We start from the raw sequence: 16,632 nt of genomic DNA, 5'->3' as shown, positions 1-16,632 counted from the left end.
CTGAACTCTGGGCCTGGGTGCTATACTTGAGCTCTTCAGCTCAAGGCTAGTGCTCTACCACTTGGGCCACAGTGTCACTTCTGGCTTTTTCTGCTTATGTGGTGCTGAGGAATCAAACCCAGGGCCTCATGCATTCAAGGCAAGCACTCTAATACTGAGCCACCTTCCCAGCCCCCATAATGGCTTCTTAAATTACCTCTAATGTTTCATATTCTACTGGAAGGAATTATCAGTATCTCTGTCTTAGGTAATAATAATCCAATTTATGCATGTTTTGTTTATGTCTCTGTTTTTTTCTCTCTCTCACTGAAGTAATCAAAAATAAAACCCAGAAGCCAAGAAAACTGCAACAATATATTTATTGGAAATGAATTCGACATGACATTAATCTGATACAGATGCAAAATATATGGAGTATAGTTGATGTAACATGTTTAAGAGTCACAAATGAAACAGAAAAACTGACTGTCAAGAGAAAAGACTATCTGAGTCACCTTGATCTCTGAACACCATGATGCAATTCATAAGGTTGACCCTAAACATCCAGAATAAAGTTGAAACTGAGTATCAGAAAGAAGTGACCTTCCCCAGCTTGAAGCCCCACTGGCTAACACCTGTGTATCACATCCATAAGGCAAATTCCATTTTACTCTATGATAAGAAGAATGTATTTCTCCTATAGATAGGGAATTTTTAAAACCTCCGAGGTAATACTGATCAAGATCCTTTATACTCATAATCTGACTTGTTTAATGGAAACCCCTTTGTCCACACTTAAAGACAATAATTTAAAAAATTAACTCTACCTTCCTATAAATAGGGACATTTTTGGGAAAGCCAAGCAACTAATACTTTGGTGGTCTCAACTAAATGGGATATTTAGAATCACCATCTCCCAGGACCTAGAAGTTACACTAAATTTACTTGCTACTAAGACTTGATTGTTGGATGAGAAATCACACAGCATGCTGATCTACAGGAAGAATGATCGGTTTCACACTGATTAACAGTGCAAATGGGGTTTCTGTGGTTTATCAAGGGTTTCTGAAATCCTCAGAGCTTGATGCTTACCCTACATGAAACATTTCAGATTATGGAAAACAAACTCTCTTTGAAGAAAACTACCCTAAAGAATCCATCTGCGAAGCCACAAGTCCTGCAAAAATAAAAAATACAAATACAAAAGGCAGTAACAATAAATACATTTTGGAAAAACAAAATGTCTACATCCATTTCAGAGGCACTATCACAAATTCATCTCAGCTGTGAAGGACTGCATGGGTACTTTGAAAATTAACTTTTCTTATATATATATCCAGCACGCAACAGTGTCCACCAATAAGCTATTCGTACACAGAGACACTTCAAAGACCAAATATAGAATTTTAGGGTTTGGTTGGGCTGGTGCCATCTTTTCCATCCCTTCCTGGGAATTTCCTAAACATTTCACAAAGGGGAAGATGATGTAGAAGTTATTGGAGTCTGTCAATTGGCTAAGCGGGGAAAAGTGCCTAAACACAGGACGCCATCTTTGGGAAAAATCAATCATAATTGTCCTTGCTTATCTTATATTGAAAGTAGAGAGAGAGCTGCTTTGAGAGCTTTCATGGTAATTAGCATGGGAAAATGTCAAATCTACATCATTTGGCAAAGGTAGCCAAGCATAATGGCAGAAATCATTTAAACAAAAAGGGAGAAGACTAATCTTTGCAATTTAGGTCCAAAATTCTATTTCTGAAGCCTGATGGTTTCCGCTTAAATGACCAGGATATTCCAAACTGCTGTAAAATTAGCAACATTATCCTTTACCTTGAGCTGGGTAGATTCAGCCACGATGTCCCGCTTTTTCCTTAGGATATCTAAAATGAGGCCTAGCTAGACTCAAAACTCATAGAGACACAATCCTGTTAGCACAAAGCCATCGCCTTCCTCAATATCCCAAAGGATTGTGCCTAACAACCAGTCATGTGCCTCTACAGACAATGTCAGTTGAATTTAAGACAGATACACAGTGTTTCCACCTTCCACCCTTGAGTGAAACATGCTATTCTTTGGAGGAAAAAAAATACATTCATTTTTTTTCAAGTATATTTCAATATACATAGATGTTATCTAGCTTTGTTTCACTACAAAGGCAAACAAAACAAAAAAACACTTTTTCCACGTGTCCATGGGGAATTTCACATCAACTTCCCTTTGGCGTAAATTTCATAAAGTTTCTGGCTGAAATAAAAAATTGTTGTAAATATAAGTCTACTCGGCATATTTGAAAGCATGAACTCTTTATGTCCATTTTACATATATATTATATATATACATAGGCAGCATAAGAAAAAAAATCAGTCTGGATTTTCTGTACAATGGCTTAGGATTGGCACGTTCTGCTCACCGGGGGCTCGGCACCAGTGCATGGTGGCTCTTCCAGTTTCTGGTCCAGCGTGAGCCAGCTGCATGCAAGTGCTTCCTCAATCCAATGCAAAGGAGGGCTTTGTGCTGAGGCTGCATGTTGGGAATTATGGCTTATTTCCTGCCTTGGCTTTGTTGTTAGGGTTGCAGTTTAAGTCTCTCAACAGCATCTCACAGTTGGCAAGAGCTTCTCCAGGCACCAGCTTCCGAATTTGTTCCACTGTCTTTTGATAAGCCATTTTTTCTTGTTCCAGGGTTCGGATTAAAGTCTTCATTTTGGTTTCTCTGGTCAAAAGATTTTCCAGGTTTGATTCCAAGGCCTGGATTTTGGCATGAGCCACCTATATGGGGAGAGAAAAAAAATAAATAAATAAAAAAAACAACCCTCTAAATCAAGAAAATGTGGTATTATATATCTACCATGGAATTCTATGCCTCCATTAGAAAGAATGTCACCGTTCCATTTGTTAGGAAATGGAAAGACTTGGAAAAACTCTTATGAAGTGAAGTAAAGCTAGACCCAAAGAAATATAGGTCCCATGGTTTCCCTCATTTGCAATAATTAGTGTACATCTAGGATAATCTTATTAGATAAGCAGAAAAGCTCAAAAGCTATGTATATATGATTATATAAGATAATGCTAAGTGAAATGAACCCCAAGATATGGACACAAGAGGTCTGTCTTTGTTGTTGTTGTTTTTAATGTACTATGTGATTTTTTGTTTCCTTTGTATGTTCTTCCCCCTATGGTATACCTCCTGTTTTCACTATACTTGATTTTGGTACCCTTCACCTTGTATACACATTAGTCTAATTTGGGGAGGGGAAGAGGAATAACAAAATGTCGAAACAAGGACACAGGATGACCCATTGCAACTTCGGGTGAGGGGGAAAAGTAAGGGAGGTGGGGAAAGGAAGGGGTTGTGGGAGAACAACAAGGGAGGGGGTAACAACGCTCAACAAGAAATGTAGTCATGGGGCTGGGAAGGTGGCTCAGTGGTAGAGCGCTTGCCTTGCATGCCTGAGGCCCTGGGTTCGATTCCTCAGCACCACATAAGCAAAAAAATAAATAAATAAAAGCCAGAAGTGGCACTGTGGCTCACGTGTTAGAGCACTAGCCTTGAGCTGAAGAGCTGAGGGACAGCCAGGCCCAGAGTTCAGGCCCCATGACTGGACCCTCCCCCCCCAAAAAAAGAAATGTACTCATTACCTTACTCATGTGACTCTAACCCCTCTGTACAGCATCTTTACAATAAAATAATTTAAAAAAAAATTAAACAAGCCAGATGCCAGTGGCTACCTACTCAGGAGGCTGAGATCTGAGGATCATGGTTCAAAGCCAGCCAACTCAGGAAAGTCAGTGAGACTCTTATCTACAACTAACCACCAGAAAACTAGAAGCAGAGTTCAAAGTGGTAGAGCATTAGCCTTGAACCAAAAGAGCTCAGGGATAGTGCCTAGACTTGGAGTTAAAGCCCCATAACTGGCAAGAAAAAAATATTTTTGAACAGTCTGGATCTTTATTATATTTTCAGCCAGGCCTCAAATTCATGATTAACCAATTGAATCAAATTACTTAATTATTATTAGGTAATTATTTATAGTTATTACTATTTTATTATTCATTATTGTTTTTGAAACAATATTGTAAACCTACATGAAATTAAGATGTTTAGGTTGCTCAAAAAATATAACTACTGGGTTCTAGGGTTGTAGTTCTCTGGTAGAACCTTTGTCTGGTGCACACAAAATACTGGATTTTGTGCATCAAAAAAAGTTTAATTTAAAAATATATGCATGTCTTCAGGCACCAGTGACTTACACTTGTCATCCTAGCTATTCAGGAGGTTTGGGATCTGAGAATCTCGATTCAAAGCCAGCTTGGGCCAACAACTCTAAGAGACACTTATCTCCAAATAACCAACAAAAAACTGGAAGTAGAGTGGATCAAATGGATCAAGTGGTAGAGCACCAGCCATGAGTGAAAAAAAGCCAATTGAGAGCCTGAAGTCCTAAATTTAAGCCCTAGTACTAACATGTGCGCGCACGCGCGCGCACACACACACACACACACACACACACACACACACACACACACACACACACACACACACACACACACACACACACACACACACACACACTCACGCCTCCTAAGAACTGGGACTATAGGCATCCACCACCATACCCATCTGTACCTGTAACTTTTCAAGGAGGTCCATGTTCTGCCTCTTCAGGTGGTTGTTGGCCCTCTCGAGCTTCTCCAAAGATTCGTTGTCCTCACAGGCAAAGGACGATTCTTGCAGCTCATCCTGCAGCACATGATACTCCACTTCATAGGCATGCAACTGTTTGGAAATATCCATCTCAAAAACCTGCATACAAACACCAGGGGTGAGGCCAGTCTTTTATTTTTTTTTAATATTATTTTATTTTATTTGAGAACATACTGTACAGAGGGGCTACAATTACATGGGCAGGATAATGCATACATTTCTTACCAAGCATTGCAGAGGCCAGTCTTTTATATACACAAGCCACAAAACAATCTGTGCACACTGGTGGACTTCAGGTTTAGCTCCAACCACTTATTATATATGGGGGCAGGGATGGAACCGCCTCCCTCAGGTTCTAATGACTGGATTCCCTGTCCACGTGGCTGGAATGGTTCCTTCCTTTGAATCATTGAAGGTGACCCTGTTCCTATTTAAGCTTTACAAAACTTGGATCAATCTGTGCCATTTTGGAGCTGAGAAAACAGACTCAGAAGAATAGAGTGGTATGTCAAGTGAAACAACTAATAAACAGCCACTGACAATAAAAAATGATTTCTTGATAAGGAAAGTCATTGAAAACATAAAGTACCTTCTAATTCCAAAGTCTATGTTGTTGCTTGTGTGTGTTACGGGACAGCTCATAATATTACAAAGACAGTGGACCTCATTTTATTCTTCAGTCAAGTATGACTGATTCTCTGATTCTATCTTTGGTTTTAGCATTGCTTTAAATTGAAGGATTTCTGAAAAACTCTTCATGTAATGCTCTAAACTACATTTCCTGTACATAGCTACATAGAAAATATCACAATCTAGAAGTTTCAAATGCATCTGATTAATGTAAAATATAACATTCTTTAGCTGGGGATGTTGCCAGTGGTAGAGAACTTGCCTATTCAATCCTCAGCACTGAAGAAAACAAACATAAAAAGTAAAAACAACCCTGAAAACAGTAAGATCTGTCAATAAAAAACTATATTTTTTGGTACTAAAGCTTTACCAGATAATCAATAGAAAACTGCCATATAATCTTATGATCACTTAAATTTTACCTGGGTAATAATTTTTTCCATTTCAGAGGAGTTCATATCAGGAAGCGTGCTTTTGAGAAATTCGACAATATTTTCAAAGTTTTCACACTCCATTATAAGTGTCTCTTGGTTGCTCAGTAAGCTGAGTGCAACCTTAAATATAACTTCAGTTCCCTGAAGAAAAATCATATCTAAAAGAAGAGATATAATTTGCATAACCAAAAATAAGACATGCCTGTATATAAATAGAACTGAATTTCTTTTGGACAATTTATTCCAATAAATAATTTTTTAAAAGCTATGTATCATTGCAAAGACTTTTTTGGGAAAAGTATTTGTTTTACAGCTATAGCAGAACCAGAAAATATTCTGCAAATGAAAACTGGTCAAACCATCTACTTTAAAGAAAAATTAATATGAAGCTGGTGCTTGTAGGTCATGCCTATATTCCTCATTACTCAGGAAACTGATATCTGAGAATCACAACTCAAAGCCAGCCAGAGAAGAAAATTTCAAGCGACTCTATTTCCAATTAACTAGCAAAAAGCTGGCCTCGATGAATGTGGTAGAACATAAGTCATGAACAGAAAAATCTGAGTGAGAGCTCAAAGCCCTGAAGCCCAATGAACAGCCCATACACAAATTAATATGACTGAAACATATGAACAAGTACTTGTATATCCCTTACTTCTTAAAAATCTCAGATAAGATTAAGGGGATAAAAGACAAATTATATGTATATGTCTATGTATTATTTGTATTTAATAGCAAATGACAAAGACTAGGTAAATCCTTAAATGTTCAACTGCTATTTACAATTTCCCCAATAATTGAACACTAAAAACAATTAGAATTATTTAAAATCTTTTTTTTTTTTTTTGGTCATGGAGCTTGAACTCTAGCCTTGGCACCTTTCCTAGCTCTTCAGCTCAAGGTGAGCACTCTACCACTTGAGCCACAGCACCACTTCCAGGTTACTAGCAGTTAACTGGAGATAAGAGTCTCAGGGTCTTTCTTACCCAAGCTGGCTTTGAACCGTGATTCTCAGATCTCAGCCTCCTGAGTAGCTAGGATTACAGGCATGAGCTACCAGTGCCTGGCTATTTAAAGTCTTTTTTTTTTTTTTTTTGAGTGAGGTAATGAGTACACTTCCTCTTGAACATTGTTACCCCCTCTATTTAAAGTCTTATAAGAGAAAATCAAGGAGAAATTTATTATGTAATGAATCAAGCAACAAATTTAAAAAATTTTAGAAGAAAAACAACAACAAAAATAACCTAAATCAGATGAGAAAAAGTACTACTCTAACTCTAGACTCTACCAGACAGATTGGCAGAATGTGAAAGTACAGGTGGTCTCAGAGAATCAGGTGTCAAACCTCTAGTAAATAGTGGTGTTTATTGATTGACAGGTTGTTTTATTTTTTTAAGATAGAGATTTTTTTTAAATTTTAGACTTTTCTAATTAAATAGTTGTGAATAGATTAAAGGGCTCCCAAAGGGAGCACAAACCTGTCACACTCTGTTTTTTCCTACTGCCAAACACCATGAGCGGAACTACATAGATACCACATGCCCAGTGGTATTTAGTGATTGTCTCTCTACTAGCTGGTCTCAGAGATATACAACTCTACCCTCCACTGGCACAAGTCACTTCTACAAAGAAATACCACTAAAGTGACCCTGTCAACAATAAAAACAGCAAGGAATACCACTAGAAATAACATAAAAAATAAATACTTCCAGCTGGGCAGGAAAGTCCATGAGACTCTTATCTCCAGTTAATCATCAGAAAACAAAAAATGGCCATGTGGCTCAAAGTGGTAGAGTGATAGCTTTGAGTGAAAAAGCTCAGGGACAGAGCCCAGGCCCTGAGTTCAAGCCCCATGACTGACAATAAATAAATAAATAAGTACTTCCACTGACACATAATTCTCTGTGTTTTAAATCCAAGTTAGAGAAGACAACGGAGAAGGAGGGGAAAACACACACACACACACACACACACAAAGAAAAAAATCTGCAAAATTACACAGGCATGACCCTCTTCCTGATTTTTTTAAAACATATATTAAGCTTATTTAAACCTGAATTGAAATTAAGATCTCCAATACTGCTAAAACACAGACGCACAATTCTTTCCCATTCTACTTTATCTTAAAAACAATACCATTTCTTCAATTCACCAGCAATTTGACAGAATTGCAGTTTTTATGATAGAAGAGTCAAGGTACCATATGGCTAGACATACATCCTTGGCTTAAGCAACACTGTGTCTCAGGTGAACCTAGCCATTTCTTACCAAAAATTCGGGCTACAAATCCTAATGGAAACTGAGAGGCAAAGAGCGTAAGGAACCAAGGGGCGGCATAAAGGCTGGGGCTGATCTCATTTTCCTCCAGATGATTGTAGAGTTCTCGGTGGTAGTCATGAAGGAGCCGGGACAGCTGGTACATTTGAATCTAAAGTTCATTTGGAGGAAAAAAAAAAAGAAATAGTATAGATTAACGTAAGTGTCAATGTACTAAATATTAATTTTGCTTTTCTAATTTTTAATAACAATTTGCATATACTAAGTAAATAAGAAAAGTACTATGGTTTAGCCAGACACTGGTGGTTCTCACCCATCAGCTATTCAGGAGGCTGAGATCTGAAGATTATGGTTTGAAGCCAGCCCAATCAGGAAACTCCACGAGACTCTTATTTCCAATTGATTACCAAAAACAGCTGGAAGTAGAGGAATCGCTTAAGTGGTAGAGCACTATCCACCTCTAGCATGTTGTTGGGAAATTGGAAATGAGAGTGTTGTGGACTTTTCTACCCAAACTGGCGTTGTACCTCAATCATCAGATCTCAGCTTCCTGAGAAGCTAGGATGCCAGGTGTGAGCCACCAGTAGCTGACTTACAAAAGCTTTTGTCACCATAAAATCATGAGAATTTTTGTGTGTGTGTATGTCAGTACTAGGACTTGAACACAGGACCTGTGCACTGTTCCTGAGCTTTTTTGCTCAAAGCTAGTGCTCTACCAGTGGAGCTACAGCTCCTCTTCCAGCTATTTGAAGATAAAAGTCTTGTAAAATTTCCTGCTTGAGGTGGCTTTCAACTGTAATTCTTAGATCTCTGCCTGAGTAGCTAGGATTATAGGCATGAGCCACCAGTTCTCAAGAGAAATTTTTAAATGGAAAAATCACTGCCTTTTAAAACTGATAGCTGTATCTTCCTTTCAAATCAAATTCTATTCAGATACTTTTTGTTCTCTGAAATCTACTGATAGTCACCAATTTATTGTTTCTGAACAGAGCTTTTGAACTCCCTACCAAAGTGGCTGTCTGTTCTATCCAGTATAAGATGTAGGTGAACTGTTCAGAAATAAGGGGGAAATAGAGACTGAAAAGTAGAGCACTTGTCTGGCAAAGTATGGGGCCCACTCCAGCAGGACCAAAATAGTAAGTGAAAAAATACAGTCTATGGTTATTCTGACTTGTCAAAAAAAAAACCCTAAGAATAGTCATCAATTTGTTCTCCATCTGGGCGCTGGGGGCTCATGCCTGAAATCCTAGCTACTCAGGAGGCTGAGATCTGAGGATCGTGGTTCGAAGCCAGTCCAGGCAGGAAAGTCCATGAAACTTAGCTCGAATTAACTCCCAGAAAACTAGAAGTGGCACTGTGGCTAAAAGTGGTGGAGTGAAAGAGCTTAGGGACAGCTAGTTTAAGACCCAAGTTTAAGACCCATGACCACCCCCCCCAAAAAAAAGAATCGTTCTATGTATCCAAAAACCATACGCATTTAGCAACATCCCAATTCCCACACTCAATAGAGTGAGCTGAAACCCACCCACACCTTTACCCATTAGACAACAGATCCAAAACTTCCTGAAGTCTAAACTGAGACGGGTGCCATGATTTGTGCTAAAGCCTTCTGTGTCCCTCTCGGAACATTGCCTGCCTCACCTGGAGAGATGTCATGTCGGGCCGGTACTGCTTGCGGAAGCCCAGGTCATACATGAGGAATTTCAGCATTTCAAAGGCTTGTTCTTCGCTCATGTGCAGAAGCAGGACTCCAGCCACGAAGCTGATCCCCTGACAGTAGCCCACCTCCTTGTCCAGCAAAGAATAGGCTTTCAGGAGGTTAAAGAGCGACAGCTGCCCTGCGCCTAGCTGCACTGAAAAGTAGGGGTGAGTAGGAAATGTCCTTCCTGCAGGGGAAAAGAAGGTGAAATGCTATTGAGATGATCCAGTGCTTTAGAGATCACAGTGAAGACGCAACTGAGACAGCTCCAGGAAAAATGAATTCTCATCCTCCGTCAGTGTGATGTATGCTTCAAGTGTCTGTCCCCTTTATCTGCCTCCCTCCTTCCCTGTCTCTTGTTTTGTGCCAGTAGTAGGGCTCAAGTAGGGCGCATGGATTCAAGTTCTTGTTTGGCCTTTCTGCTCAAGTCTGGAACTCTATCAGTTGAGCCACACCTCCATTTCCAGCCTTTTGCTGGTTAATTGGAGAAAAAGGTCTCACAGATTTTTCTGCTTAGACTGGCTTTAAACCATGACCCTCAGATCTCAGCCTCCTGAGTAGTTAGAATTACAGGCGTGAGCCAATGACTTCCAGTTATCTCGTGCATGGCACTCTCTTTCTCTCTTTCCCTCTCCCTCTCTGTGTCTGTTTCTGTCTCTCTCTCTTTCTCTGTGTCTTACACACACACACACACACACACATGCACACACACACACACACACACACACAACCCAAGTTCTGACTGCCAAACTACCACTCTTATCTTCCCCTGTATGATATAAAAGCAGTTAATGCTAAGCAGCTCTTCTTTCTAGCAAAAATAATAAAACACAATTTAAAAATCATACATAAACAATATAACCAGCAGAGATTGCAGGAGAAAGGAATACGAAATTAATTCTGAATTTAAATCAAGGCACATTCAAAATACCATTCTCTAACTGAATCCTGTAAGAGATATGAGATTATTCTCAGGAAATCTTGAAAGATCATAAGCAGATTACTTCTCGGTTTTGTTTGCTTCTTCTTTCTTTTTTTTTATGAGGACACTAGAGGGATATGTTTTGATTTGTATTTACATGTAGACTATCATGTAGGAAATATTTGCTTTTAGGTCAAAAGGGGATTAAAAAGACACAATATCAAGCTAACTTGAAATAAATTCCCTTGTATAGATATAACTTTGGATAAAGAATTATCATCAGCTAGCAAATAAACTCACTAAAAAGCTGGGACTTGGTACTGAAACTGACTCATCCCTCCCCCAAGGCTGGGAATATAATATTTGGTACTTTCTTGTGATACAGAAATGAAGGCAATGTTAGCTTCCCTATGAAATAATTCCATGCATCAGAATTTGCAAGAGTGTCAGATTTCAAAATCATTTCTACCACAGAGGTTTAAAAGTGATTAAGTTTTCCCCCAGGAACTAGTCAGATGAAATCTACAATATAATGAGGAGAAATGAGAAATTAACAGAAGCATGCAGAAACACAGCTATCTAACAAGTAGAGTCAGATAAGCAAGTTTTCATATTACCCTCTTCCTTCCTCCCTTAATATTTTTGCTCAAGTCAGCTATAAATACACTGTCTATCCAAGAGGCTGATTCCAGCTTCATTTTTAGGACTACCCATCAAACAAACACCCATGCTCAATTCTTAGATCGTTTAAGAGAATAAAATGTAGATGATAATGTTCATAGAGAAAAATATTTTTTTAAATCATTCCATCTTTACTTTTCATAGCTTATGTGAAATCCAGCAAATTAGAGATTCTGTTGTGGGAAACGCTCCCCACACCCTGAGAACCAAACACTACAGCATTAAGGTGAGGAACCCTGCATCCTGTAAGTGGTGTTAGCATAAGCATTATATTGCCTTTTTTCCCTGAGGCCTGGAAAGTTGCCCTTTCTTCCTTCACATAAGGAGTAGGTAGGGCCCAACTGCCTGCCTGCAGGTTTACCTGCTACAATCCATTCTCTGTGAGACCCTAGACAGGTAACTACTCTTTGAACTACTCATGATCCTCCTGCTTCAGTCTCCGAAGTGAATGACCATACCTAACTCTCCCTCTCCATCCCTCCCTCCCCCCCGCTCTGTCTCTCTGTGTCTCTGTCTCTGTCTCTCTGTGTCTCTCTCTCTGTCTCTCTCTCTCCTCTCTTTTCCTCTCCTCTCCGTTACCTCTCTGTATATGTGTACTTGTGGCCATATACAACCCTCTCTGTTACTCTCACTTTTAAAAGTGACATCTAAAAAGCTTAGGAATTTTTTTTCTGTCAGAAACTCGATCATTGGCTGGTGCCCTACCACCTGAGCCACACCTCCAACCCCATAGAAACTTGTGATATGCCTTTGTGACCTATTTTGGTGCCCATCTGACCTGTTACAAAGCCAGCACTGATTATAATGTAATACTGTATTTACACAAAAGATAGTTGTTCAGACTACAGCGACTGAGATCACTCCACCGAACAAAACAGTGATTGCTTTTTTCAGAGAGAAAAAAGTTTTTTTTTTTTTTTTTTTTTTTTTTTTGGGTCCGGTCGTGGGCTTGAACTCTGGGCCTGAGCGCTGTCCCTCAGATCTTCAGCTCAAGACTACCACTCTACCACTTGAGCCACAGCACCACTTCCGGCTTTTTTCTTTTTGCTTATGTGGTGCTGAGAAATCAAACCCAGGGCCTCAGGCATGCAAGGCAAGTGCTCTACCACTGAGCCACCTTCCCAGCCCAGAGAGAAAAAAGTTTTATTTCATTTTCTACTCAGGCATATATAGTATCTCCAGTTAGATACAGAGACAACTTACCCCAGAAAAGAAGGTCAGAAACTATGCAGATGCCCATAGATCTTCATCCATATCAACCAACACACAAAACCCAGGAGCCCATTTACTTTTGTAAGGAGCCACTGTGTGACAAACCTACCCAGATCCACGAGGATGGCGTGCTGCTGGGCAGTGAGCTGCTTGAGAAGTTCTTTGTAGGAGGTGTCGGGGGGCTGGTGCTTGTTCGGCAGCCTGTGTCTCAGACGGTATTGCAAAGCTAGGAACTGCCAAATTTCTCCTCGTCGACTTTTAGGAACTCCTATGGACAGAGGAATACAAAACGCAAGGCCTTGAACTGTGGAAGGAAGTTTCTCCATCGGGTGATCACCTAGGTTGCTGTACGCATCACCTCCCACCACACAGCAAAGTCCATTGACAGAATCATAGGGTGGCAAGTTAGATCCTAAAAGGGCCACCATCTTGCCAGACAGTCTTCAAGTCACTGTAATAATGACACAATACACACAGTAACCCCCACCACACTGACTGAGCTCCTTGAGAGTACAACCATTCAAAACACAACCCTGCGAGGTAAGCCATTGCTATGATTCCCACATTACACATAGCAAAGCCCAGACAGGATGAGATGAAGCCATCTACCCTATTCATGTAGCTGGTAAGCAACAGTGTTTCTGAAACCCCTAAATGTATTCTACTTTCTTCTCCCTCATGAATCTTCCTGGAAGGTAGCCACAGATGCTCATGTCCGTATTATAATTTCTAAGTATCGGTCATCAACAAGTAACTCAGGAGAAGAGGTTTGCATAGCATTCTTATGTGATCATAAAATGCTGGGCCAGAAATCTAGCTCTGGAGAAGAGAGATCTCCAGGCTGTGAGTGTAGATAACAGTCACCCCCGGAAGCTGAGTGTATGAAGGCCTTACAGGCAGTAGAATGAAGACAGGAAAAGAGGAGGACAGGACAGGAGAGGGTGAGAGAGGCAGCAACGGGGAATGGGAGAAGGCAGAGAAGGCAAAGAAGGCAGAGAAGGCGGGAAGGCAGGAAGGTGGGAAGGCAGGAAGGCGGGAAGGTGGAAAGGGTGGAGGGAGTCCTGGACAAGAGCTAGCCCAGGACGCACAGACACACATAGATTATCTCTATGAAGGGTAGGTAGAGGCAGAACAGAAGATAAGAGAGATGGAGGAAGGAGGGACTGTGCAAAGTCTGAACTGCATCCCTATGGACTGGGAGCCTAAACACCCTAAAAATCTCTGTAAGCAATAAGCAATTAACAAGGGATTTACTGCATCTACTAACCACTGTCTTATCGCCCACATGAATTCAAGGAAAAACCTTAGGATTCATAAATCTGCAAAGCAACACAGCAACCTAGGAAGCTTATAAAAGTAATACTTTGTAAAATAAATCCTAAATGTATCAACCCAAACTTACCTGTGCAATGGTTTTACACACGAACACAAGCTTTTATATGTTTATATATTGTGACAGGACTGGAGTTTGAACTCACGACCTTGTACTTGGTAGGTAGGTGCAATCCTGTTCAATAAAGCCTCTAACCCTTTTTTTTCAATCCTCTTATTTTTCACTTCTTTTCATTACTGAGATGACAGATGTGCACCACCATGCCCAGCTCTGTCACTGAGTATCAAGAAATGTTTTGCTTAGGCTTCCCCGGAATCAAAATGTTCCTGATCTCAGCCTTCCATTTGCTGAGAAGGTAGATGAATGCCACTGGACACTGCTATTGGCTGAGAAGGGGTCTCCTGTGTATGACTGGGCTGGCTCTGAACTACATTCTTCCCCATCTCAGCCTCCCAAGTATCTAGGATTACAGGCATGAGCCACTGTCATATCACAGGCTTTTAAAACAAGATCTATTTCCACCCCAGGATCAGCATCTCCAGCACTGCCATTTCCCTATTAATCAAATCACCAAACCACAGGCCAAAATAAGATATTTTCATCTCTTGAGAGCTTGTTTGGAGGTTCTAGCAGGGGAGCGCAGCTATTTGTATACCCTTGACCGAAGACCGGTCCTCCTCTATCGGGGATGGTCGACCTCTTCAACCAAGCAGCGCGCAGCTTCGGGAGGGACGCACATGGAGCGGTGAGGGAGGAAGGGGACACCGGCCTAGCCAGCCAGATCAGCTGAATCAACCCTGGCGATCAATGGGGTGACAGATGTCGCAGCCAGATCGCCCTCACATCCTATTTTCATCTCTTTAGAAGAACATCACAAAGATAAAATTATGTCTGAGCTGTACACAATTTCAAAAACCCCTGAGGCTTCTCTGATTGAAAAAGATTACTGCTTGGTGCTGGTGGCTCACTCTTGTAATTCCAGGTGCTCAGGAGGCTAGATGTAAGCATCATGGTTTGAAGCCAGCCTGGGTATAAAAGTCCATGAGACTTATTTCTCTAGTCAATGGGAGATGTGGAGCAAAAGTGAAAAAGACAAGTGAAAGCATGAGGCCCTAAGTTCAAGCCCTGGGACCAGCACAATAAAACATAAATCACTGAAATGATCGCAAATACCTTCTTTAAGAGAAGTATGGATATCTTCCATATCACATCTGATTTTAGCTCTACAGTTTAGCAGCTTCTTATCCCAGGTTATTAAAACTTCTTTCTGACACACACCAACTTCCTCATAGTCTAACTTAATTTTTCTGGACTGGAGTTCATCTCTTCTTGCTGAAAAAATAAAAATAAAACATATTTATTAAAAACCAATGTGTCTGTAAAAAAAAAAAAAAGTAATGTAAACTATTCCCAATTACTTTTTTAGGAATCAACCACTAGTATGTATTTTTAAAAAAAACTTGTAAAACTTTAGAACAATAGGAAAGGTTCTCAACTGGATAACATGTTTTATGAGGAAATATAAGCAATAAATTTCTAAGGACATTTGACTCTATTTTTTACATATAGTAATTCCTGTCAGGATAAAAAACAAACCATGTTGGCTAGTTATACATTTCAAATGTTAGACAAATATGATAATCTCAGAAAGGACTAGAAAGAGAGGGGGGGTATTGGTGCTTGGACCCAAGGCTTCATTTTCTTGCTCAGCTTTTTCACTCATGGCTGGGACTCTACCATTTGAGCCACATCTCCATTTCTGGCTTTTTTTCTGATTAACTGGAGACAAGACTCTCTTAGACTTGTCTGCCCATGTCAGCTTTGAACTGTGACCCTCAGACCTCAGCCCCCTGACTAGCTAGGATGACAGGTGTGAGTAATCAGCATCTAGCTGGGTGTGAATATTTTATAGATTACATGAGAAGACAGTGCTTCATGATACCCTGAATATGAAAAAATTTAAAAACAATACTCTTGTAACATTTCCAAACTTATTTCTACAACTATATCCACACTTCCTTTCATACTAGGTTACATATTCCTTTTTAATATGTTTTATTATGTTTTAAAGTATTTTAATATGTTCCTTTTTAATAAACTTTGGGGAGGAGTGTGGAGTTAGTCTGCTGGGATTAGCCCAGGACCAGTGGATGTTTACAGGATTCTAGATAGTCACAGACAGTGAGACCAAAGGAGGATAGTCCTAGGAGAGGAACACAGAGGCACAATGCCTATGTGCTTCCGATCCTTCAAAATAATATTTACCAAAATGAACTCCAGGAAATGAAAATAAGAGGTTTTATTTTCTTTTTTGTTGTCTTTGTTTGCCTTTCTTTTTGTCTTGTTCATTTCTCTGTCTTTGGGAGGGTAAGGGAAGGCACAAAGGGACAAAGGATGATCAGATGCGGCAATGGCATTCACTAGAAACCATGTGGAAAATATGAACTATCCAACTTGTGGATGGAGACAAGAGGAAAAAACTGGGAGAGAGGGAGAGAAGGGGTGACATCGTCCAAAAAGAAATCTATTCTTTACCTGGCTTACATAACTGTAATCCCTCTGTACACCTTTATAATAACAATAAAAAGGAAAAAAATTTCACTGAAGCTAACACCATTCCACTTTTTTTTTCAGTTGTGGGGCTTGAACTCTGGGCCTGGGCACTGTCTCTGAGCTCTTCAGCTAAAGGCAAGTGCTCTACCACTTGAGCCACAGCGCCACTTCCAGTTTTCTGGTGTTAATTGGAGAAAAGAGTCTCACA

General features: G+C 40.1%; 1 protein-coding gene across 2 annotated transcripts in view; it reads right to left on the bottom strand.

Moving 5' to 3' along the window:
* Window positions 1–340: 340 nt before the first annotated feature.
* Window positions 341–16,632, bottom strand: part of LOC138814047 (TBC1 domain family member 4-like) — a 157,071-nt gene continuing 140,779 nt past the window's right edge. For both annotated transcript variants that reach the window (XM_070002817.1, XM_070002819.1), the window contains 7 exons: window positions 15,045–15,203; window positions 12,648–12,806; window positions 9,666–9,910; window positions 8,016–8,175; window positions 5,736–5,905; window positions 4,606–4,782; window positions 341–2,747 (listed from right to left, as the gene is read on the bottom strand). In XM_070002817.1, the coding sequence (XP_069858918.1) occupies window positions 2,514–2,747; window positions 4,606–4,782; window positions 5,736–5,905; window positions 8,016–8,175; window positions 9,666–9,910; window positions 12,648–12,806; window positions 15,045–15,203 (1,304 nt within the window). In that variant the 3' untranslated portion in view covers window positions 341–2,513. The remainder of the gene's footprint in view (window positions 2,748–4,605; window positions 4,783–5,735; window positions 5,906–8,015; window positions 8,176–9,665; window positions 9,911–12,647; window positions 12,807–15,044; window positions 15,204–16,632) is intronic.

The sequence above is a fragment of the Dipodomys merriami genome, unplaced genomic scaffold (genome assembly GCF_024711535.1).
Source record: "Dipodomys merriami isolate MVZ:Mamm:240054 unplaced genomic scaffold, mDipMer1.0.p SCAF_6, whole genome shotgun sequence".
In the NCBI taxonomy this organism is placed as follows: Eukaryota; Metazoa; Chordata; class Mammalia; order Rodentia; family Heteromyidae; genus Dipodomys; species Dipodomys merriami.
Note: the sequence above shows the minus strand (reverse complement) of the source record. Positions and strands in the feature narration are given on the sequence as shown.